Source organism: Dermacentor andersoni, chromosome 5 (genome assembly GCF_023375885.2).
Source record: "Dermacentor andersoni chromosome 5, qqDerAnde1_hic_scaffold, whole genome shotgun sequence".
In the NCBI taxonomy this organism is placed as follows: Eukaryota; Metazoa; Arthropoda; class Arachnida; order Ixodida; family Ixodidae; genus Dermacentor; species Dermacentor andersoni.
This window is the reverse complement of record NC_092818.1, coordinates 44,672,993-44,699,819: the sequence shown is the minus strand read 5'-3', so window position 1 is coordinate 44,699,819 and position 26,827 is coordinate 44,672,993. Positions and strand designations below refer to the sequence as shown.

Below are 26,827 nucleotides of genomic sequence, written 5' to 3'. Positions count from 1 at the left end.
AACGTCAATTTACAGTACGATAGTTTGAAGCGCGAAGGAGCGCGGTATTGCTCGTTTCCACTCGGAAACACTAACAAGAACAAGAACTTGGGGAGCAATAAACGCATCTCTGATCCACGACTAGCGAAAGGTGCGCCGTGGGACTACAGCTAATCCTCACACGCCGTCATGAACGAGACAACGTTCGAAGGGCCCCATATGAGCCCTTCAGATCGCACCACATTTAAAGCACATTTCGTGGCTATGCGGAGCCTGATTTGCCTATAAAGTGTGGGACTTCCAGATATTCTCTTTCTGTGGTGCAGGCGAGGAAATATTTAAATATTGTTATGTATATTGAAAAGCAACACTGTCTACGCGAACCCTCTTGGTTTCATCGAATCTAATTATAGTTTATCAATTCGTTTGCCACCTAGACACTGATGTCATGTATAAGTTTACTATTACCTCGATCCTAAGTTCTCTTCACTGTTTTCGTTTTCTTTTTCTCAAGTTGTACAATAATCTAAAAGGAATTTTATCATCCCCTTTTGTGCAACTCTCCGCACACGCAGCCTAGTTCGCCACTTCAGGGACAAGACTCTGCCCTGCATTGACACGTTGGTGGTGAGCCACGTCCGCCAGGAGACCGGCCCGTACGCGCCGCTTCATGACGTCAGTCTGTGCATGCACCGGCGTGAGTGCCTCGCCCTGTTAGGACCCACGGGCTCAGGTCGGTCCCTGCTGCTGAGTATCCTCACCGCACAAGTTCCGGTGTCGGATGGCAACGCTCACCTTCTCGGCGCCGACCTCTTCGCTCATTCGAGCGAGTTTGTCCGGGCGCTGGGCTACGCCTCCGAAGATCGCGTCGCCGTGGGTTGGCTGACGGGCCGCCAGCTGCTGCGTCACATGGCCCGCATGCGTCGCGTGCCCCCAAAGACTGCCGCGGTGGTGGTCGAACAGCTGCTCCGTATGCTGGACCTTGTCGAGCAGTCCGAGCGCCACGTGTCCGTGTACAGCAGCGGCGAGCGTGCCAAGCTGGCTGTCGCGTTGGCCTTAGTGGGTGCACCACCGGTCGTGCTACTAGACAAGCCTACTGACGGACTCGACCCCGTGGCCAGGCGCCGCGTCTGGCACACTATCATCACCTTCGTCAAGAAGACGCACATGTCTGTGTTACTGGCCACCGACGAGTGAGTGAGTCTATCTGTTCAGGCCGGGACCCATTAGCTATAAGTGTTATAAGGTCAGTTTCTCTTCTGCTATCGCTAAGCCATGTGGTCAAGGTGCAATTCAAGCCATCGCTAATGCTTCCTATGGACGTTAGGGTCGACATACTACGCAGGCGGAGAAGTAACTGAGAACTGTCTGTAGAACTGTAGAACCCTGGCACCCACGTAGGCTACGTGCGGTTATCTTAATGCCAATTATAGGACATTTGTCATGCAAAAAAGCTTAATTGGCTCTGCTCCTCTACTGTAGTGGCTCAGATGTATTTCGTTGACAACGCGACATAGCGAGATAGCGTAATATATACATATTTTATAACTGTAGCTCGTTGAATGGGCATTACAAGTGACGAAACATTGTTTCCACATAATGTTACACGCAAATACGTCATGCTTGTCGCTCTAGCTATGTTGGCATCGCTTTTTCACTATAGCATATCTTCAGGTCTAAGCACATTAATATGCTTTTAAAACAAAGTCTGCGGGGACTAAGTGTTTAGAGCATGCGCGCTTTAAACCTTTGGATTCCTATCGTAATGATCTCCCCGTTAAAAGCTAAAATCACATAGGTAATATGAGTATTTCCCGTTCATGTATAGAAATTGGCAGTGTCATAAATGCCCCACTATGTGTTAGCGAATAATTCGAGGTGCATTAGATGGTGTTTCCATGGTATGTTAGTTTCGCACAAGGCTTACATAGGCCATTGCCATGTTCCCGTTTAGCTCGCTCCTCTACTGATTTGAAAGGAGTGGACAATTTGAATAGGCAGGTAACTCGGTCGAGTGAGCAGTTACATTTCAGAAGCAATTCGGGCCACGGGTCCTCAAGAGCTATAATTTGCTGGTCTTCAGGTGCACCTTACGGTATATCGCCAGTAAATGCAGTGTCTCTCGTACGCAGCATTGAGGAGGCCGAGTCCGTGGGTTCTCGAGTATTGTTCCTGCACCGGGGACGTGCGCGGCCTATGCTTCGCGAGCGAGACCTGTACCCAGATGCGGAGCGAGGATACGAAATCACCATGTCCCTTAATGGCTTGAGTGGCCTGACTGTTGCCGCTGCGCAGCAAGAGGTCAACGACACCGTGCAGAGCCTGTTCCCGGGCCGCAACCTCGCTGTCACCAAACTGAAGGTACAATTTCAACAGCTGAACATAGAACGATGGCAGTGGCAGAAGTAGCATCAGCAGCATAAACTAATCCTACTACTACTAATCTTACAAATACTACTACTACTACTACTACTACTACTACTACTACTACTACTACTACTACTACTACTACTTCTACTAATCTTACAAATACTACTACTACTACTACTAATCTTACAAATACTACTACTACTACTACTACTTCTACTAATCTTACAAATACTACTACTACTACTACTAATCTTACAAATACTACTACTACTACTACTAATCTTACAAATACTACTACTACTAGTAGTAGTAGTAGTAGTAGTAGTAGTAGTACTACTATACTGCGGCTGCTACGGCTAGCTGCTCTGGATACAGCAGTGATACAACTGCTGCAGCAGTAGAAGAAACAGCAGCAAACAAGTACTACTTCTACTTCTTTAGTGCTTCCTCAACGACGAGGAATACTAGTGCAATATAAATTTTCGGCACAGGCTTTCGTAAAAGCGTGTCAAAGTCAGCGATAGATTTCTGGTGGGACCCAGTTGCTTATCTACGTGCTATCCGGTGATTCACAGTGAACTTCCTGGGCGCACCAGCCGAAACACTAAGGCGCAGCCTTGCCGCAAACTTCAAAGCCAACCATTTTGCTACTAGCACAGTATATTTCTGTGCTACTCATACCCTCTGACAACTGCAAAACCAGGTCTGATCTCGACGCGTGAATAGGGCCTCGATATCTTTTTGTTCCCTTGGCGCCCGTTCAGTGATTGCAATGATCCACCAGTTATCTAGCCTACACCTTACATGACCTGCCCAGCTCCATTTTTCGTCTTAATGTCAACTGTTGAAATCAACCAGCGCAATGCAAGGGTAATGGGATGTCATTCTAATAGGCAGGCCTTCGTGCTGCAGTGGACGTAAAAATAGGTTGATGAAGATGATCCTGCTCGTGATAATGATATTTTCGTCATGCATGCGAGATGCAAGAGCGTAAATTTTTTTTTTGAAGCGCTGTCGAGTAAGCGATATGCACACGTTCTTCCCAGAAATGTGGGCGCGCCCTCCAATCGCACGCTGCACTCTCCTAGCCTTATCGCCGGCTCTTCGCCCCCTAGCCTCCTCTTAGCCTCCGCCATACATTTTGCTACCCTCTCCTGTCATGTAATGAAGGAAGCGATTCCAGTACATTTAAGCATTCTGTGCCCATTTTTGTCATATACAGTGGCCCAAATTCGTTTGGGTCACTTGGCTAACAATGGACACATACACAATTGGCCCAGCACGGCGTATAAAAGAATAATTGAGAAAACCAAGGAAGCCGTCGATTGTAATACGTTACGCAAAATAAAGTAAGTGCGTGTTTTATAGATACATAAGAGCTGACAGTATACGTATATATGTTTTATGTCGTGATATATTCTAATACACTACAGCACAGACCATTATATAAACACTATCCTTCTATAGAGCGCCAAACTGCAGCCATTCTATTTGGTTGAAGTACCTAAAGGGGACTCTCTCATTACTAAAATATCAAATATATTAATAAACAAAGTAAAAGAGAGGTGGTTCTGATATCTCACGACGACTTTTGACGGCAATACGTTTAGCATTGAATCAATATAGCCACCAACGTATTGCCGTTCTCGAAACGACTTATGCATGAAGTGTGTACTGCCGCGGACTTCTCTTTCGCGATTTCGTACGAACACTAGGCGACAATGGTTTGCCGTACATCGTCATACAAATATCTCGGAGTGCATATGTCACCGTCGCTATCATGGTCAACCCATATTCAATGCATCTGCGCAGAAGCTTCGCGCACACTCGGATACATTCGCCACAACTTGAAATTAGCATCACCGGACATAAAAAAGCTAACTTATCAAACCTTCGTGCGACCGAAACTCGAGTATGCTTGTTCAATTTGGCACCCCTCACAAACTTATATTACTAGCGATTTAGAAAGGATTCAAAACCACGCCGCTCGTTTTATATGCTCCCAGTACTCAAACGACACCAGCATCACTGCACTGAAAGAATCACTGAATCTGCCGTCACTTGAACTTCGTCGTATCGTTTCCCGACTGTGCCTTATCTATGATATTTTTTCTATCACCCTCAATTTACACGTCCATCCCGCATAAACCACAGCCACCCTATAGCACCAATCAATGGCCGAAGTTCGGCCATGAATAACTCATTCTTTGCCAATGGAACAACGCTATGGAACAACCTACCTGGTAATATAGCCACGTGCAGTAACCGACAAACTTTCCGCAATACACTAAACAATTACATGTGGCAATCTATCTGAATATACTCGTCCTGTGCCGTTTTAGACTGCTTTTATGTCCCTCTTTATAATATTGCTACGGAACAATATGTGCGATCACGAAAAGGCGAGCAGCGCGAAGACGATGACGACGATGAGAAGCTAGCGTGGGCTGTTGCCTCTTGGCCAAGCGCAGCGTATTTTCTTGTGAATATACTTGTACATCGCTTTTCGTCTGCGTCTTCCTACGTAACTGATCTGGTGGAGGTGGACGTTCCCTGTACCTCGTCACGGAGCTTCGCTGTGGACGGTACGTCGAGCCTTCCTTCATGGCTCCCGGCGACGACAACCGGGCTCCCCTGGCTCCGACACCTGCTGCCACTTCGACGACCTACATCACTCTCCCCGCTCCCCGTGATCCTGGCCTATTCTCGGGCAAAGATGGGAAAGACGTCGATGACTGGATCAGCCTGTATGAACACGTCAGCCGCAATAACCGGTGGGACCCTACTATTATGCTCGCCAACGTAGTCTTTTACCTCGGTGGCACACCTAGAGTTTGGTATCGCACGCACAAAGATGAGCTCACCAGTTGGGATTCACTTAAGACACAGCTTGGGACTTGTTCGGCAACCCCTACGGTCACCAACTTGCCGCGCAGAAGGCGCTTTCCGGCCGTGTGCAGACGTCAACAGAGCCCTATGTCACGTACATTCAGGACGTCTTGGCTCTGTGCCGCAAAGTTGACACCCACAATGACTGAGTCAGACAAGGTTGCCCACATTCTCAAAGGCATTGCCGATGACGCCTTCAACTTGCTCGTTTGCAACAACGTAGCGACGGTGGATGCTGTTATAAAAGAGTGCCGCCGCCTGGAACTCGCTAAAAGCCGACGTATTGACCAGCAGTTTGCCCGTCTGCCCAACACCCCAGCGACATCTTCCTGTGCCGACACTCCTCTTCCCAACAACACTGCCGATGTTACCAGGATCGTCCGGCGTGAGATCGAGGCCGCCTATCTGGCTGCCTTCGACTCCAGTCCCACCAACACATCTGCAGTCACGGTCTCACTGATCCAGGCAGTTGTCCGCCAAGAATTCGAAAACATGGGTCTTCACACCATCTGCTCGGCCCATCGTCCTGATACCCACCTGGCTTCTTCGAATCCGCCCCGTCCCGCACCTTCTTACCCACCACGTTTCCGCAACCCATCAGAATGGCGCACTGCTGACGACAAGCCCATTAGTTTCCACTGCCATCGAATCGGGCACATTTCTCGGCACTGTCGCAGTCGCTGGAATTCCCCGACCCGGTCTACTTATACCGCCTACTCTCGCCCCCCAGGTGGCCCTTCTCGTCCCTATGCCGCACGCTCCGATAACGCCGCCGCTGATTCTCCTGCACCGAACCGCTCCTATTCTCGTTCGCCTTCGCCCCAACAACGACAATCTCGCTCTCCCCAGCCCCGTCGCTCCTATTCGCCGACTCCCTTCGGACGCCGCTCCCAGCCGGAAAACTAGACGATGCAGCGCCTCGAGGTGACGCTGCATTGCTCCCTACGCCGCCAAATCCTCTACTGACGTTGCCCACTCATTTGAACCTTCTTGACGTGCAAGTCGACGGTTTTTCTGTGTCTGCACTCATAGACACTGGGGCGCATTTGTCCGTAATGAGCGCTGACCTTCGTAACCGGCTCAAGAAAATTATCAGGGGCCGCCAAGACGCCTCTTGTCCGTGTCGCCGATGGCGGAACAGCCCCCGTAATTGGTATGTTTACCGCCCGCGTCTCCTTCGCCGATCGCTCAACAATCGTGTTATTCACAGTCATCGCCCACTGTCCCCATGACATCATCCTCGGCTTAGACTTCCTCTCCGCACATTCTGCTCTCATCGATTGTTCCGCCAGTACTCTCCGCCTTGACCTGCCTGTTCTGGATCCTGCTGAACCACACCCCAGTCGCCTCAGTTCCGTCGACTTCGTTCGTTTGCCACCTTCGGCACTGACCTACATTGACCTAGTGTCTTCCCCACCAGTCCCCGATTGTCACTACATCGCGGCTCCTATGCAAGACGTCCTCCTTACACACGGGATCACAGTACCTCATACAGTTTTATCTATTACGGCGAATTGCGTCTGCCTGCCAGTGGTCAACTTTGGCTTGACGACACAAGTGCTGCCACGCGGGATGTCTCTGGCACAGCTTTGCTCATTCGCGAATCACTCAGTAGCATCCATTGCAGTAGACGACACTTCATCCGATGCTCCTCTACTATCGCAGTCGGCAAATTGTACCATCGCTGACTTACAGGAAATGATTGCGCCCGACTTGCCGTCCGAGCACGCTCGTGAACTCTACCGCGTTCTGTTTTCCTACCACGATATTTTTGACATTAACGATCGTCCTTTGGCCCAAACTACAGCTGTCAAACATCGCAATAATACCGGCGATGTCTCTCCTATTCATCGCCGCCCGTATCGAGTGTCACCAGCTGAGCGTCAACTTATTCACGCAGAAGTTCGCAAAATGCTTGCCAAGAACATTATTGAACCACCATATAGTCCATGGGCGTCACCTGTTGTACTGGTCAAAAAGAAGGATGGCTCATGGCGCTTTTGCGTGGACTATCGGCACCTTAACAGGGTTACCAAAACGGACGTGTATCCCCTACCTCGGATTGATGACGCCCTTGACTGCCTCCACGGTGCTCGCTATTTCTCCTCTATTAACCTTCGCTCCGGCTACTGGCAGATTGCCGTGGACGATCTCGACCGCGAGAAGACTGCTTTTGTAACACCCGACGGTCTTTATCAATTCAAAGTGATGCCGTTCGGTCTATGTAACGCCCCTGCCACTTTTGAACGCATGATGGACTCCCTTCGTCACGGTTTCAAATGGTCCACGTGCCTGTAGTACTTGGATGACGTTATCATATTCTCCCCAACGTTCGCTACGCACCTGGAGTGCCTCTCAGCAGTTCTGGACGTTTTTCGTCGAGCCGGTGTGCAACTCAACGCATCAAAGTGTCAATTCGGCCGTCGCCAGATTACCGTCCTTGGACATCTCGTTGACGCGAACGGAGTGCAACCGGACCCAGGCAAGATCCATGCTGTTGCGCACTTCCCTGTTCCGAAGTGTGTCAAGGATGTGCGCAGCTTCAGTGGCCTTTGTTCGTACTTCCGCCGTTTCGTGAGAAATTTTGCCGCCATAGCACGACCACTAACCGAGCTTTTGAAAAAAGCCGCCCCTTTCCAGTGGGGCGATAACGAGGCCTCTGCATTCTCACATCTAACCGACATTCTCACAACGCCTCCCGTTCTGGCCCATTTCGATCCTTCTGCGCCTACCGAAGTCCGTACTGATGCCAGCGGTCACGGAATTGGCGCAGTACTGGCACACCGCCAGCATGGCCACGACCGTGTTATCGCTTACGCCAGCAGGCTCCTCTCACCCGCGGAGCGCAACTATTCCATCACTGAGCGTGAGTGTCTGGCCCTAGTTTGGGCGGTTGCGAAATTCCGCCCATACTTATATGGCCGACCCTTTTCCGTTGTCACAGAGCATCACGCGCTTTGCTGGTTATGCTCACTGAAAGATCCTACAGGAAGACTTGGTCGCTGGGCCTTACGCCTCCAAGAATATTCGTATACTGTCACCTATAAATCTGGCCGTCTACACAAGGACGCTGACTGCCTGTCTCGCTACCCGGTCGACGAGCCTGACGACGCCGACAGTAGTAGCGCCAACGGCATTTTCTCTGTGTCTGCCTTCGCTAACATCGCCGATGAGCAGTACCGAGACCTATCGCTGCGAGCACTTATCGAGCGTCTGCGCTCAACACCTACTGACGTATCCGTTCGCCGATATGTCCTCCAGGGCGCCATTCTGTATCGAAGGAACTTCCTCCTTGACGGCTCTGACCTTCTTCTTGTCGTGCCAAAACAGCTGCGACAGACTGTGCTTTTTGAGATGCATGACGCACCCACTGCAGGACATCTTGGGGTAACCCGCACGTACGACCGCGTCCGCCGCCGCTTCTATAGGCCTGGTATAGCTCGCTCCGTTCGACGCTATGTTGCTGCCTGTGATCCCTGCCAGCGTCGGAAAACACCTCAGGTGCTACCTGCCGTTCATCTCCAGCCGATCACCGTCCCTGTAGAACCGTTCTTTCGTGTTGGCTTAGACCTGCTCGGTCCCTTTCCCACGTCATCCTCTGGGAACAAATGGGTAGGCGTCGCGACTGATTACGCCACCCGATACGCTATCACTCGGGCTCTCCCTACCAGTTGCGCCACTGGCATCGCGGACTTTCTCTTGCGTGACATTATCTTGCTTCATGGCGCCCCGCGACAGCTGCTTACTGACCGTGGTCGGAACTTCCTCTCGAAAGTTATCGCTGACATTGTGCGTTCCTGCTCCATTCAACACAAACTGACAACCTCATACCATCCTCAAACCAATGGCCTGACAGAGCGGTTAAACCGTACTCTTACCGATATGCTGTCCAAGTACGTTTCCAAAGACCACCACGACTGGCACATTGCCCTTCCTTACGTAACATTTGCGAACAATTCTTCCCGGCACGACACCACCGGATTTTCTCCATTTTACCTACTGTACGGTCGCGAACCTACCTTGCCCTTAGACACGGCACTTCCTCCTGCTGCGATCTCAACAAGCGAGTATGCGCATGACGCCATCGCCCTCGCCGACCATGCACGCCAGCTTGCCCATGCTCGACTGACGGCCTCACAAGCCACTCAGCAGTGTCATTACAACGCCCGCCATCGTGACGTACAGTTTTCGCCTGGTGCGCTCGTGCTCCTGTGGTCGCCCTCCCGTCACGTCGGACTTTCAGAGAAGCTCCTTTCGCGATACACAGGGCCCTACCGCGTGCTGCGCCACGTGACGCCTGTGACTTACGAAATTGCTCCTGTGGGTTCAACCTCGTCCTCTCTTCTGGCATCAAGTGATGTCGTGCATGTCAGTAGGCTCAAGGCCTACTACACTGCTTCCGAGTCCGATCTTTAGTCGCTCCGGGACGGCGCTTTTGCAGCCGGGGGTAGTGCTACGGAACAATGTGCGATCACGAAAAGGCGAGCAGTGCGAAGACGACGACGACGATGAGAACCTAGCGCGGGCTTTTGCCTCTTGGCCAAGCGCAGCGTATTCTCTTGTAAATATGCTTGTACATAGCTTTTCGTCTGCGTCTTCCTACGTAACAATATTGTCGTTGCTCTTGGATTGTTTGCCTTCTGTACGGCGTTTTCTTTTCTTCTCTTTGAGTTTTTGGTGAATTGTATAATTCACCTTGTACCCTTATGTAATGCCTTCGGGCCTTTAAGGTGAAAATAAATGAAATGACATCTAGCGTCGGCGCAGCGAAGCCTGCGCGTGGCATCCGATGCGGCAACATGGCTCCTCTCAGCTTTCTTAGGCTGGCTCATGGAGGAAGGAAAACTGAGAGGCCCTGACGTCACTCTGTGTGAAGCTAAGTGAAGCCGAAAGTTGGCGTTCCTCCGCCATCTTATCGGGCCAGCTCTCTTCTCTTGTTTACATTTCTCACGAAACCACGCCGCGCTGCGCACAACCTGGCTGCTCGGAAGCGCGCGCTCCGCAGCAATACCAAACGAAAGGATGCAATCGCGATGTCTCATTGCAGTACCGTTGCCGAAGCCATGTTGAAAGAAGTTCATAATGACCTTCGCAAATTAGGCCGTGAGGTCGAATCGGCTGCTTTTATCAGCTTTTATGAAAACAAACACGTTTTATAAGGCCAGCCAACTGAACTGTTATCATCAACCACAGGTGCCGGTCGCCGCCCAGTACTTGCATGTTTTTAAAGAAGGCCACTTTTATCGCTGCCTTCTGCTTGCTTTTCACCGCTTGGGCTTCCTGGGGCTCTCAGACGGTCGCGAGAGCTAGTCGTTTGACCGTAAAATAAATGTACGCATTCTGATGCACTGCAAGAACGCCCTGGAGACACCAACGACACGCCGATCCATTTGCGGTCCATTTGGAGTTTATGAGGACAAACACATATTCTCGCTGTGACTTGAATAATCGTCATGCTTTATTGAACAAATTTCGGGTGACCGCGCATCACGACGACAGCGCGCCGACGAGGAGGCAGAATGTCATTTCTGACTCCGCGTTTAGATTCATTGACTGCGGTCTGAGGTGACGCCTTATTTCCACGGTAAGTGAAGCTCCGGACAGGCCGCCATCTGGCAACGTTTAACGCTAGAACGTTACCTAGTGAGGAGAGTCTAGCAGTGCTATTGGAGGAATTAGAGGGCAGTAAATGACATATAATAGGGCTCAGTGAAGTTAGGAGGCCAAAAGAAGCATATACAGTGCTAAAAAGCGGGCACGTCCTGTGCTACCGGGCCTTAGCGGAGAGGCGAGAACTAGGAGTCGGATTCCTGATTAATAAGAATATAGCTGGTAACATACAGAAATTCTATAGCATTAACGTGAGGATGGCAGGTCTTGTTGTGAAACTTAATAAGAGGTACAAAATGAAGGTTGTACAGGTCTACGCCCCTACATCCAGTCATGATGACCAGGAAGTCGAAAGCTTCTATAAAGACGTGGAATCGGCGATGGGTAAAGTCAAAACAAAATACACTATACTGATGGGCGACTTCAATGCCAAGTTAGACAACAAGCAGGCTGGAGACAAGGCAGTGGGGGAATATGGCATAGACACTAGGAATAGCAGGGGAGAGTTATTAGTAGAGTTTGCGGAACAGAATAATATGCGGATTATGAATACCTTCTTCCGCAAGCGGGATAGCCGAAAGTGGACGTGGAGGAGCCCGAACGGCGAGACTAGAAATGAAATAGACTTCATACTATGCGCTAACCCTGGCATCGTACAAGATGTGGACGTGCTCAGCAAGGTGCGCTGCAGTGACCATAGGATGGTAAGAATTCGAATTAGCCTAGACCTGAGGAGGGAACGGAAGAAACTGGTACATAAGAAGCCGATCAATGAGTTAGCGGTAAGAGGTAAAATAGAGGAATTCCAGATCAAGCTACAGAACAGGTATTCGGCTTTAACTCAGGAAGAGGACCTTAGTGTTGAAGCAATGAATCACAATCTTGTGGGCATCATTAAGGAGTGTGCAATAGAAGTCGGTGGTAACTCCGTTAGGATACCAGTAAGCTATCGCAGGAGACGAAAGATGTGATCAAGAAACGCCAATGTATGAAAGCCTCTAACCCTACAGCTAGAATAGAACTGGCAGAACTTTCGAAGTTAATCAACAAGCGTAAGACACCTGACATAAGGAAGTACAATATGGATAGAATTGAAAATGCTCTTAGGAACGGAGGAAGCCTAAAAGCAGTGAAGAAAAAACTAGGAATTGGCAAGAATCATATGTGTGCGTTAAGAGACAAAGCCGGCAAATCATTACTAATATGGATGAGATAGTTCAAGTGGCTGAGGAGTTCTATAGAGATTTATACAGCACCAGTGGCACCCACGATGATAATGGAAGAGAGAATAGTCTAGAGGAATTCGAAATCCCACAGGTAACGCCGGAAGAAGAAAAGAAAGCCTTGGGAGCTATGCAAAGGGGGAAGGCAGCTGGGGAGGAACAGGAAACAGCAGATTTGTTGAAGGATGGTGGGCAGATTGTTCTAGAGAAACTGGCCACCCTGTATACGCAATGCCTCATCACTTCGAGCGTACCGGAATCTTGGAAAAACGCTAACATAATTCTAATCCATAAGAAAGGGGACGCCAAAGACTTGAAAAATTATAGACCGATCAGCTTACTGTCCGTTGCATACAAAGTATTTACTAAGGTAATTGCAAATAGAATCAGGAACACCTTAGACTTCCGTCAACCAAATGACCAGGCAGGATTCCGTAAAGGCTACTCAACAATAGACCATATTCACACTATCAGTCAGGTGATAGAAAAATGTGAGGAATATAACCAACTTTTATATATAGCTTTCATTGATTACGAGAAAGCGTTTGATTCAGTCGAAACCTAAGCAGTCATGCAGGCATTGCGAAATCAGGGTGTAGACGAGCCGTATTTAAAAATACTGAAAGATATCTATAGCGGCTCCACAGCCACCGTAGTCCTCCATAAAGAAAGCAACAAAATCCCAATAAAGGCGTCAGGCAGGGAGATACGATCTCTCCAATGCTATTTACAGCGTGTTTACAGGATGTATTCAGCAACCTGGATTGGGAAGAATTGGGGATAAGAGTTAATGGAGAATACCTTAGTAACTTGCGATTCGCTGATGATATTGCCTTGCTTAGTAACTCAGGGGACAAGCTGCAATGCATGCTCACTGACCTGGAGAGGCAAAGCCGAAGGGTGGGTCTAAAAATTAATTTGCAGAAAACTAAAGTAATGTTTAACAGTCTCGGAAGAGAACAGCAGTCTACGATAAGTAGTGAGGCACTGGAAGTGGTAAGGGAATACATCTACTTAGGACAGGTAGTGACTGCGGATCCGGATCATGAGACTGAAATAATCAGAAGAATTAGAATGGGCTGAGGCGCGTTTGGCAGGCATTCTCAGATCATGAACACCAGGTTGCCATTATCCCTTAAGAGAAAAGTTTATAAAAGCTGAGTCTTACCAGTACTCACGTACGGGGCAGAGACCTGGAGGCTTACGAAAAGGGTTCTACTTAAATTGAGGACTACGCAACGAGCTATGGAAAGAAGAATGATAGGTGTAACGTTAAGGGTTAAGAAAAGAGCTGACTGGGTGAGGGAACAAACGCGAGTTAATGATACCTTAGTTGAAATCAAGAAAAAGAAATGGGCATGGGCAGGAGACGTAATGAGGGGGAAGATAACCGATGGTCATTAAGAGTTACGGAATGCATTCCAAGCGAAGGGAAGTGTAGCAGAGGGCGGCAGAAAGTTAGGTGGGCGGATGAGATTAAGAAGTTTGCAGGGACAACATGGCCACAATTAGTACAAGAACGGGGTAGTTAGAGAAGTATGGGAGAGGCCTTTGCCCTGCAGTGGGCGTATCCAGGCTGATGGTGATGATGATGATGATGATGATGAGGTGAAGCTTCGCGGAACCAAATTTTTGCGATACCCGGAGCACGGTGCAGAACAGTACACGCGTAGAGCCGGCCTACGCGCGACCACGGAATAGCCGTTTGATGCGTTCACAGGCGTACATTCTGTGGAGCCTTGCTCACTCTTGCAGCGCATCCGCTTACGTTCACTTCCCTGCGCTTCTCGCGCGAACAGATAAGATACGCCTGCGGTAGGGAGGACTCGTTACTGAAGTCAATGCAGCCGCTTCTTTCCCATCTTCCCAGATGAAGCGTCGACTGGCTGGCGCACGGTGCCGAGGACAGAAAAATGCACATCCTCTGCGCAACGCTGCGTATGGCCCTGCGTAACGCAGTACACGTGCTGATAGCATGTTTATTGTGGTACGTCTGTGAAGGTGTGCCATGAACCAAAGCAAGTTGTTACATAAGCAAGTTGTTACTGAACACGAATGTTCTAAAACTAGGACTATGCATTCTTGCATAACGAACGTTCTACGTGCCGCAAATGCGCTATCCGCTGTCAAAAGCAGGAATCACTGACCATTCATTGTACAGATTCTGAAACCCATCGGTTTCGGCCTGCAATGGCACGTTAGCATGATTCCGCTTTAGAAACCTACAGGAGAAAGTGCCGATTGTACACCCATAGCCAGCGAAAAGCGGCAATTCAGAACAGGCAGCGCTCAACCGTGCGAACGTGGCAACGGGAACGCCGACCACTGTGTACGGTCGACATCACCAGAGCAGATGGGCTGAGTGAGAGCGATCAATGTTCAGATGTGTAAGAGACACACGCTTCTACTAACTAGCATGATTCCGCCGAAGAGGGCAAAATTTCCCGCGAATATTCCTTCGTCCGTTGCCATTGTTGTGGTGCGGTACATGGCGTGCAGTGTTACATGCCCGTTCATTTCACCATCCTCAGTTCCTCCTGTCCCACCTGGCCACAACAACATCCCGGAGAGCACGGTCCAGATAACACAGCGCAACAAAACATGGAGACTAACGCAAACCTGCCCACGCAGTGCTTTGCCACGGTACGAAACCTACGGAGCAACACGTGTGAGCGTACAGAACCATAACAAAGCCGCTATTGTGGCCTGAAAGCATGGCCGCCACAGCAAAATAAATGAAAAGAACAGCAAAAGAAAGAAGAACCTACTATGCCATTTCCTCCGCACTTTTCTCCTAGCGCGCGAACGGGGTAGGGCCTCTCCTCAGTTTTCCTTCCTCCATGGGCTGCCTCGATGTCACCGCCACCTTCCCGCCGTTGAGGGTGGTGACACCCTTTGACCATGCCGACGCTGTACCTCCGCCATATTGGGTCGGAGCTGTTGAAGCGGCCGTACAGGTGCTTGCTTTTTTCAGTGTGGCGCGCTCGTGTTGCCTGGTGGTTGTTATTTCAACGATGCTGCGCACGCGTTCTTTAAGCTCAATTTTCGGGCTTTTGACGTGCGATGAAAGGTGCTTGACAATTTTATTGCTAAATCTACTCCGTCATGCCCGTTTGCTGCGCACCTTTGTGTAAAATCTCAGCCCTAAAGCGACGCCCATGTCTTGTATTCTCCCGCGACCTATAAATAAGCAAAGAGCCAAGGACCTCGTTCATCTAGGCCATGATGTTTAAGTTTGTGTCTTCGTGTCAAATGGTCTTCGGGAAATTTTCTGATGCGCGAGGCGTTTGCGGTCTAAATCATTTAATCAACGTGATGAGCAGCCTGTTAAAACTCAACGTGTCATTTCTAACAGCCCCATGCAGTGAGCATCCAAATGTCAGAAAAATGTTCCTGGGAAGTATTACTCTGTTGCCGCTCAGCACTTAGACTTGCCCTGATTGTACCATCCAGATGTAACGCGTGTGATGGAATATGGAAGTAACACCGCCGCAGGTGTAAACTTGAACTCATCTGTTTTGATGTTTATAATAGGCATATACAGAAAACTTGAGATTTTCTTTGTTAATGCTCTATAGCTATGCGGGGTTACTACTTTTAAGTTTTCCGAATTTTTTTATGTTAGCCTGAGGCCTATAACCTGCTTAAATTGTCTTTGATCTGGATCCTTCGAAGAGGCAGACAATAATGGCATGAGTAATGAAAAGCCGTGTTCAAGAATTATCAGAAATTATCTAATTAACTTCATTATTAATTATTATACGGCAAATATCGCAATTTACGAACTGTAGCTGGTGAGATTGCAAGGCGTATCCACTTGAAATGGATTTCCTGGATGACAGCAGTGTCCAAATATTGCTTGAGGGCATAAAAGGGCATATTGTTAAATAATTAAGTGCAATAACAGGGCATTTTTATGGCGAGTTTGATAGCGCAGATGTCCAATCTGGTGTGATTCTGGAAATTCAGTCAAATTGGGTCTGTCTTGCAATCTAACCAGCTACAATTTGTAAATTGCAATATGCGCCTCAAGATAATTAATTGAGTGAATCGGTGGCTTTTCAATATGTGGTTTGACTTGTCGTGCAAGTACGCTCCGTCTATCGAAGTATTCCACCTCAATGACTAGAACTATTTGCAATAGGCGATTTTTAGCGACTCTGGAAAACTTATTATACGGGGGAAATTATTACCCGTATATTTTATGTATTTACTCATATTGACGTAATATTTCTGCGGAAACGCGCAAGGTACAGAGAAGTAATTAAGGGAAAATTAGACATCCAACCGATCGTAGCACTTGCTGCAAAAGAAAGCCATGCGAGTTGCACGATAGAAAAGCCTCGCAGTTGAAGAAAAAGTCCTGGTCCGGGACTCGAACTCGGGCCCCCTGCGCTTCCGGGGCAGCCGCTCTACCATCTGGACTGACCAAGCGGCTAGCAGATGGCAGGCCGAAGTCGAATTTGTCAAAAACTCGAAGCAAAGGCAAGAGTTTGCGTAATAGTTCTGCGGAAACCCGCAGGCTTTGCTTTCGAGGAACCCGTATGAGTTCCATTTGTAGCAATTGCTACGACTGGGTGGATGTCTCATTTTACCTTAATTACTTATCTCCACATTGCGGGTTTCCGTAGAGCTATTACGTCAAACTCTTGCCTTTGCTTCAAGTTTTTGAGAAATTCGACTTCGCCCTACCATCTGCTAGCCACCTGGTTGCCCTGGGTTCGCGGTGGCCCTGGGTTCGAGTCCCGGACTAGCACAAATTTTTCTTCAACTGCGAGACTTTCTTTTGGTGCAAGCCGTATAGGCCTCCTTTGAAGCAATTGCTACTGTTGGGTGGATGTCTCATTTTCTCTTAATTATTTACTCAGATGTGCCACTAAGTTTCTTTTTCTCAAATTGCTTTGCTTATCATGGGTCATTGCATAACAGAACTGCGGCAAATGTGTTATTCAGTGCAACATTGAAACACTATATGTGTATATATATATATATATATATATATATATATATATATATATATATATATATATATATATATATATATACATACATATATATATTATTACGATATCATTGAGCGATGCTCAAGAGACGAGCCGCCGCGAGAATGACGAAGAAGTTGGTCGGCGCCCTTGGCATGAGCGAGTGTCAGCCTGGCTGCCTGGCTCCAGTGTAAATAGCGTGTAAATAGCATCTTTCGTCTGTGTCTTTCCACACGTAACATTTCTGGAGGAGGTCAGCGATCCCCGTCCTCGCCACGGAACTCCGAAGTGGTCGGCACACCGAGCTTGTCACCTTGCCTCCCGGTGACGAGCCCGCCTCTGCAACGGCTTCGGCTTGTCCGACTGCTCCAATCGTCACGGTTGCCCCCACATCGTGACCCAGGTATGTTCTCTGGCCTGGAGGGACAGGATGTCGACGGCTGGATCAAGCTCTATGAACATGCCAGCGCTAATAACAGGTGGGACCAAACGATCATGCTCGCCAATGTCATCTTTTATCTCGGCGGCACCCCACGCGTATGGCACCAAACGCATGATGACGAAATAACCAGTTGAGACAGTTTCAAAGAAAAGCTACGGGAACTGTTCGGCGACACCATTGGGCGCAAGGCTGCCGCGAGAAAGGCTCTTGCGTCTCGTGTTTAGTCATCCTCAGAGCCATACGTTTCCTACATCCTCGACGTCTTGGCTCTATGCCGTAAAGCTGACGATCATATGTCCGAAGCAGATAAAGTAGCACATGTGCTAAAAGGCATCACCGACGACGCTTTCAATTTGCTTGTTTTCGGCAACGTCCCGACTATCGACGCCATTATAAAGGAATGCCGTCGCCTTGAACAGGCTAAGAGCCGCCGTATCTCACACCACATTGCGCGGCTACCCAACGCTGCTGCTACGTCGACATGTGAGGGTCGACCGCGTCAGACCACCACCTTTGACGACGTCACCCGTATTGTTCGCCGCGAACTTGAGGCCGCCTGTTCGCCAGCCTTCTCCACGACACCTCCCGATCCGCCAGCAGCCACCATTGCGATGATTCAGGCCGTCGTCAGACAGGAATTTCAAAACATGGGTCTGAACACCGTGTGTTCCGCGTCTCGACCCAGCGTTCCCCAGTTATCTAGCGGCCCTCCTCGTCCCCGGCAGTCCTTTTCTGCCACATCTCGCCGCAAGCCGTCCGAATGGCGTACTCCTGATGACAGGCCGATCTGCTTCCACTGCTGTCGTATCGGCCACGTCGCCCGTAACTGCCGCAACCGATGGCCACCACCTCATCGGACTTACGCCCCCACTTATTCCCGCACCTTTGGACCTTCTGTACCCTATGCCACCCGCCATGAACCCACTACCGCTGATGCCCCTGCTCCGAACCTTCGCTACAGCCGCTCATCCTAACCTCGACGCCACCAGTCTCGTTCGCGCCAACCCCTCCGCTTCTCTTCGCCGCCTATCGCCTCCCGGACCCAGCCGGAAAACTAGGCACTGCAGCTTCTGGAGGTGAAGCTACATTGTCGACCCTGTCCTCAAATCCTCTGCTCACGTTACCTACTAACCGCAACCTTCTTGACGTTGATGTTGACGGCTATCCTGTCACGGCACTCATCGATACAGGAGCACATCTTTCTATTATGAGTGCTGCCTTCGGACGACGACTGAACAAGCTCCTCACCCCAGCGTCGGCACGCGTCGTCCGCGTTGCGGATGGTGGTACTGTGCCTATCATCGGCATGTGTACGGCACGTGTCAGCATCGCCGGCCGCCACACTCCTGTCCTCTTCACCGTAATTGCTCATTGCCCCCACAACCTTATTCTCGACCTCGATTTTCTCTCAGCCCATTCTGCTCTTATTGACTGCTCTTCCAGTACCCTTCGCCTTGAGTTGCCCGTGCTCGGAGAACCTTCTGACGCACCCCACTGCCGCTTACGCTCCACCGGCTTTCTTCGCCTGCCGCCAAAGTCCATAGCCTACATTGAACTGTTGTCTTTCCCACCAGCTCCTGATGGCGAGTACCTCGTCACTCCTCTGCCCGACATCCCAATACAGTATGACGTCACCGTGCCTCACAGTATACTTACTATTACTGCGAACCACACTCGCATGCCTGTCTGTAACTTGGCAAAGTTACAGACAAAGCAAGCATTGGCAAAGCAAATTCTACCGCAAGGTATTTGCCTCGCCACCATTGATTGTCTCGGCGACCAATACGTGGCAGCGTTATCGACCGATGGTTCTCGCGAGCTTAGCATGCCCCTCGCGCCAGCCTCTGGCGTCGATCCCAACATAAAGAAAATGGTGACGACGGACCTCTACGCCTCTACGCCGGTCCTCTACGCAGGGTGAAGATTTTTGCGAAGTATTGTCGTCCTACCGCGATATTTTCGACTTCGACCCCCGCAGGGGCGTCTGCGTCAGCAGGCGTTTGGTGTGTTGCGACACCACGTACCCGAGCACACGAGGGTTGGACCTTTCCGCGTGTAGCCGTACGCGGCTTAGCCGTGTCTGGGGAAAGGGGGATCCTGGAGGTTGAGCAGATGCTGGGTGTTTGGACCTTTAAGGCCCCACGGCGGAGGCAACACACCCCTTTGGCCTCTGCTTCACATAGGCGGCACCTCCAGACTGACCCACCTGGAGGAAACCGGCAGTCGCCTTTTCCTGTCTCTGTCTACCCTCATCTTCGTCTTTCTCTTCCCCTTTTGATCTTTCCTGTCTTCTCATCTTTTCCATTCACTTCGACTTTTCCTGGCGGCAAGGGTTAACCTGGTGTGGCTGTCCTACCTTAGGTATACAATATTGGGTTATAGTAACGGCATACTGCTGGCGCTGTGCAGACTTGTTTACATGTTCTGCCACGTCCCCTTGTTGGGCTCCGTGGTGGGTGGCAGACGCCGTTGCCGAACAACTTACTTTTTTCCATGGGATCCTCGAACCCGTTTTCACCCGATCGTGCCTCGAAAAGGGTACGCACCGACGCAACCTCGCTATTCATTCCCAAAAACAAAGAAACTTTCCCAAAATTCCACGTACTTCACTGTGAACAGTTATCTACTAAAGCTAGAGTAATGTCACCATTTCTTCTCGCCAAGTGCCTAAAAGAGACCATTGGAGCTGGTTACAAAGTAACAAAGATGGCAAGTGGGGATTTGCTCCTCGAACTAAAGGACAAGGAACAATATAACAGACTTGCACACCTCGTAGCCTTTGGTAACATCCCTGTTTCTGTCAGCGCACATCGAACTATGAACACAGTCAAAGGCGTAGTATCAGATGAAGACCTAATGGCACTGATTGAAGAACTCCTGGATGGATGGAAGGACCAAGGCGTAATCCATGTGCAGCGCATCAAAGTCAGACGGAATGACAATGAAATCCCAACAAAACATTTAATACTCGCTTTCAGCTCAACTACTTTACCCGAGACTCTTGAAACCGGCTATGTAAAACTACATGTTCGACCTTACATTCCTAACCCGTGACGTTGCTTCAAATGTCAAGATTTGGTCACGCATCCCAGAGCTGCCGAGGGCAGCTTATGTGCGCAAAGTGCGGCACAACCGGTCACTCTGCTGACGACTGCAATAATGATGAGATACGTTGTGCGAACTGCGACGGCAGCCACCCTGCATACTCCAGAGCTTGTGCAGCCTGGAAGAAAGAAAAGTAAATAATTACTGTAAAATTTAAGGAAAATGTAACGTTCCGTGAAGCGCGACAACGTATCTCTTCGCTATTCACAATGAAAACATCTTTCGAAGTGGTACAAGGAGGGGCGGCACCACAACGGCCTCTGGCGGCAGCCCGGACCACGCCGAGCGTGCCGAGGCTAACGCCACCCGCCCCTACGGTGGGAGCAGCCAACGCTGCCCTGCCATCTCTCAAAGTGTCCACACTAGTGGCCTCTTCAAGTTCCGGCACCAGCCAGGGCACCGCAGAGGCCACAGGGGCCCTGTCGACCTCCGGCCCCGTGAGGACGAAGACTCCGTCGCTTGAGACGAAGTCTACGCGACGAACACATCGCTCTCTGGAGCGGGTGTCCAGTGCCTCGCAAGAGGCTATGGACACCAGTCCAAGCCAAACGGCGCAAGTAGCGTCGAAGGAGCGGCGAGGTTCTCTCGACCGCTCCAAAAAAGGCAAAACACCAATTACAGGGCCTACCAAAGGCCCTGTAAAGTAATGTCATTCTCCTCTCTCTTGAGAAACACAGCACAAAATTTTCTTTTCCAACATGGATGACATCATACAATGGAATATTAGAGGATTATTAAGAAACCTACAAGACGTCCAAGAAATTCTCTGTAAGTTTAAACCTAAAGTGCTGTGTGTGCAAGAAACCCACCTAATTTCCAAGCACACTAACTTCCTCCGACAATACGTGACTTACCGGAAAGACCGTGAGGATGCTGTCGCATCATCTGGCGGTGTAGCCATAATTGCCGATAGAAGCGTAGCATGTCAGCATTTGAGGCTCCAAACGGCCCTTGAGGCCGTGGCCGTTCGAGCCGCACTTTTAAATAAACTCATTACCATCTGCTCTTTGTACATGCCACCGCATTATCAGCTTCACAGACGCGACTTAGAATCATTAATAGATGAGCTCCCGGAGCCCTATTTGATTCTTGGTGATTTTAATGCACACAGCAGTTTGTGGGGCGATTCACGCTTTGATGCGCGAGGTCGCGTCATTGAACAGGTGCTTTATTCCTCCGGAACATGTCTCTTGAATACGAAGGAGCCCACATATTTTAACCTAGCCAACAAGTCATACTCTGCCATGGGGCTCTTGCATTGCCCAGGGGGCGCTGCGAAAAAGGTGCTAAAGAGCGCCCTCTGTCCTGAAATGGGTCGTACCAAGCTCGGTCGTCTGCTTCGGAAAGCACGTTTACAATATGGACCCGCCACTTTCGGTTGTGTTGTATCACGGCCTGTAGCGAATATCGGGCGCCGAAGATTTTTTTCAGGGGTGGCACGCTGCGTAAAGGCAAGAAATGATGCAGTGCCGAATACGTGTACGCCGTTCAAGAATTAAGCGGCGAAGTTTTAGCGCAGTGCCAATCACAAGTGAAGCGAGTTGCGTACGAAGTGGAACTTCAGGTAAGGTTTGCACGCTGCTAGATTCAGGCGCACAAACGCGAGGAAATGCTTGCTATAAATGAATCCACAGCAGCGATAAGCAGACATCATGTGTACGGAACTGCTCGAGCACACGACGGTACGCGCCGCGATGTACGAACTGCTCGAGCGCACGATCGTACGCGCCGCGACGGCAGCGGTCTTTCGACATGCCGCTATAAACAGCGGGCCTCCTGCAATCTTTGTTGACTGCATGCCGCTAAACAAGTAGTTATGCCTGCGTTGTAGCAGCTACCATCTGTCCCTTTTGGTAACTGGTAATAACTGATGCAATGCATATGAGCTCGCACGTACGTGCGAATCGCGCTGCAGCGCGAGCTCGTGCGCTGCTCGCTTGATGTAGCTTTTAATGACAGCGCGCGAACATCGATCTGCTGTAATCAATACTACCTTGTTGCGCTGCCTCAACATGCTGGCTTGAGGTCAAGTATGAGCACATTTAACTCTCTAACCTGTGCTGCTCGTAGTGGGGTAGTGAATTGTCACCGAATCAGCCCGGCCATTTGTGGTCATTTGCACACACCTGTCACTTCACCACTTCGCATCGGTCGAATTGTTAATTGTCACTGTGGCCGGGTCTCGAATCGTGCATTACCAGCCATGCCTGCTGCTATGTCGGTCTGCTGTCGGGACTGTAGGTGCAGAAGACCGAAATTTAGAACGCAGATAATCAAGCAAGCTTCAAGACAGGCGAAGCAGTCAGCATGGCGCGAAGTTTCGCTTACTCAGCGCGACGAACTGCAGCTATGCAGCGCGCCCGACGCTCCACTTCGTGAGGCCTTGAAGGAAAACGGTAGAATCTGATGTTGGGATTCAGGCCTTCTTGTTCATGGCAGCCCACGACGCAGAAGTAATGAGGGTGACGCGCCTTTTCGAGGCTGCGCTATAGGTCTCTCCGGATCGGCGTCACCGATTCCTTCTGCTCCCAGCATTACGTCCCACGGCACACGGAGAGTCAGTTTTCGTTAAAGTATAGGCTGCGGCGAGCTCGCAGCGTGGTCTGTGAGAAGTGACGAGCCATTTCGCACTTGCAACAGGGAAGAAAAAAGTGCGAATCGACGCAAAACTCAGCCTAGATACATGCTTCGCCACAGCCAGGGCTCAATACGACCCAAGCTGGTACGACCCAGATGTCGTTTCCCGCGCCGCCACCAGGCGCCGCTACTATACCTCAAACTCCAGCGCAAGACGCCCATAGATCTTAGCATTTTATCGCCGACGCTTTTGCCCTATTTTAAATGGAATGAGCTTAACAACCCGTATGGGAGTGACCACTTCCCGATAATCCTAACTACGCCGAAACAACATCAACTTCCCCCGCAGGTCCCTCGGTGGAAGATTGACTCAGCCGATTGGGAACGGTACCGAACTCTTACTCACATGACGTGGACTGAGATGTCTGGTATAACCATAGATGATGCTGTTGCATATTTCACAGCTTTTATACTGGATGTCGCCTGTAAAGGTATTACACAAACGAGCGGCATGGGTTCCAAGCGGCGTGTTCCCTGGTGGAACGAAGCATGCAGGCAAGCATGGAGGAACCAGAACAAAGCGTGGGCGATATTTCGCGATTCTCCAACAGCTGAAAACGTGGAAAACTTTAAACATTTCAAATCCCAGGCAAGGAGAACGCGCCGACAAGCAAGACGAGAGAGTTGGGCAAGCCTTATATCAAGCATCAACTCCTATACAGATGAGAGAAAAGTCTGGGATAGAGTGAAGAAAGTTAATGGGCAACAAACGTATTCCTTACCTCTAGTAAATAGCCACGGAGAAAGCCTTGAACATCAAGCCAACTTTCTTGGTGCACATTTTGAATACATATCGAGCTCCTCACACTACTCCGAAACCTTCCTAAAGTACAAAACGAAACAGAACGGCAAAAGTTAGAAAGAAAATCTGCTAAAAGTGCGGCGTACAATGAACCATTCTGCATAGCAGAACTGCAGGCAGCACTGAACTGTTGTAATACATCCGCCCCAGGTTCAGACCGCGTAATATATGAGATGGTAAAGTAACTGCCATCCGAAACACACAAAACCCTCCTTTCCCTTTACAACGTTATATGGTTTTCCGGCGAGATCCCCTCTGTTTGGAAGGAGGCTATTGTAATTCCAATTCTGAAGCACGGGAAGGATCCTTCCTCTGTATCAAGTTACAGACCTATAGCACTAACAAGTTGCCTCTACAAAGTATTCGAAAAAATGATTAACTGTCGCCTACTACATATTCTCGAATCAAACAAATTCCTCGACCCATACCAGTGCGGATTTCGGGAGAGTCGATCCACCAGTGACCATCTCATACGTATCGAGGCACGCATCCGTGAAGCTTTTGTTCATAAGCAGTTATTTTATCAGTATTCTTAGATATGGAGAAAGCCTAAGATACTACATGGCGGTTTGGGATATTGAGAGACCTCTCACAGTTAGGTATACACGGCAATATGTTTAGTGTTATTGAAAGTTATCTGTCTAATCGCACATTCCGTGTCCGAGTGGGCAATGTTCTGTCACGGAAATTTGTACAGGAAACAGGAGTGCCTCAGAGAGGTGTGCTCAGCTGCACGCTCTTTATAGTAAAAATGAATTCTCTTCGTCTACACATACCACGTAACATCTTCTACTCAACATATGTTGACGATGTGCAGATAGGATTTCAATCAAGTTCCCTTGCAAACTGTGAGCGACAGGTCCAGCTTGGCCTTAACAAGGTCTCCAAATGGGCTGATGAGAACGGGTTCAGACTGAACCCACAAAAAAGTACCTGTGTCGTTTTCTCTAGAAAAAGAGGCCTGCACGCTGATCCTGAAATTCTGTTGCATGGTGAGCGTCTGCCTGTAAACAAGGAACATAAATTTGTAGGCATAATTTTAGACGCGAAATTAACCTTTGTACCGCACATAAAGTATCTTAAAAACAAATGTATGAAAACAATGAATATCTTAAAGGTGCTCTCACGCACAACCTGGGGCAGTGATAGAAAATGTCTCATGAACTTGTATAAAAGCCTAATACGCACACGACTAGACTATGGAGCCGTAGTATACCAGTCGGCTACTCCAACGGCTCTAAAGATGCTAGACCCTGTCCACCACTTAGGAATTCGCCTATCAACAGGCACCTTTAGAACAAGCCCAGTCGAAAACCTTTACGTTGAATCGGATGAATGGTCTCTTCATCTGCAGAGAACATATTCGTCTTTCATGTATTTTCTGAGAGTAAACGGAAACAGTCAGCACCCCGCGTATTACACCACAAACTATTTGTCCAGTTGTTAACTTTTTCGCAACCGGCCCACAGTGGCAAAGCCTTTCTCACTGCGTGTCAGAGACATAGCTGAAGAAAGAAAGGTTCCCCTGCTTGAATACCACCTTATGTCCCCTGCTATACGGCCCCCACCGCGGCAGTGGCAACGAATAGAGTGTGATACACCCGTCATAACTGTTACAAAGCGCGCTCCTCTCGCGCATATACGAATGTACTTCCTGGAATTACAACACAAATACTCCTGTCCTGAATTCTTTACAGACGCATCAAAGTGTAATTCTGGCGTATCTTACGCAGCAGTCGGTCCATCCTTTTCGGATACCGGTATTCTGCACACGGGCACAAGTATCTTCACAGCAGAGGCCTACGCGATATTGGCTGCCGGTAAACACATTAAAGAATTGAATATCGCAAAGGCAGTTATATATACAGACTCTTTGAGCGTCGTAAACGCATTGAAAACTGTCAAGAAATATCAAAACCCTGTAATTGTATCTCTCTATTCAGCATTATGCACCACCTATGCGTCCAACCAACATATCGTGGTATGCTGGGTGCCGGGGCACCGCGAAATTGAAGGAAACGTGTTGGCTGACAAGCTAGCCACATCCGTCCACGCGAACGCTGCAGACACTTCTACGACTGTCCCTGTAATGGACCTCAAGCCCTCAATAAGAAAAAAGCTAAGAAATTTATGGCAGCGCTTGTGGGACAAACAAACAGAAAATAAACTACATGTTATCAAGACGTATCTTGGTAACTGGCCGTCGGTATCAAAGAATCGCCATACAGAAGAGACACTTTGCAGACTCAGGATAGGACACACATACAGCACACACACATACCTCTTGTCCGGTGGCGATCCACCCATGTGTGATAAATGTGGTGAGCCACTTACCGTGCTTCACATCCTGCTGCAATGCACTGAATTAGACGCAAATAGGAAAAAGCATTTTCCATTACCACACCGGCAACAAATTCCACTTCATCCTCTTATAATCATAGGTATAGAACCGCTCTTTAAATATCAATCCTTGTTCTAATTTTTAAAAGATGTACACAATTTTCATGTTATATCACCAGGAAGTCCGTAGCACGGCCTCTTAGCTGAGGTCTCTGCTGCGGTAACTGCATTAAGAGAAAGCACCTGCCTCCCAGCCTTTGGGCTCAAAGGCCTCCCGGAGGCATAGGTGCTATTTCCATGTTCTTGCATTTTAGCTCTACATTCATTTATCATGCGTACTATATCCATAGACAACTACATGTATCGCTATCATAATTTTATTCAATATATCATTTTACGCTTCTATGATACGGATTGATTTTAGGCCACTTTACAGCCATGTTACATC

The 26,827-nt window shown here is 49.2% G+C and overlaps 1 protein-coding gene across 1 annotated transcript in view; it reads left to right on the top strand.

Annotated features, from left to right (window-relative positions):
• The window catches only part of LOC126530023 (phospholipid-transporting ATPase ABCA3-like), a 56,492-nt gene that overhangs the window by 17,539 nt on the left and 12,126 nt on the right, over positions 1 to 26,827 (top strand). The window contains exons 4-5 of the mRNA XM_050177488.3: positions 555 to 1,172; positions 2,112 to 2,340. Of these exons, the coding sequence (XP_050033445.3) occupies positions 555 to 1,172; positions 2,112 to 2,340 (847 nt within the window). The remainder of the gene's footprint in view (positions 1 to 554; positions 1,173 to 2,111; positions 2,341 to 26,827) is intronic.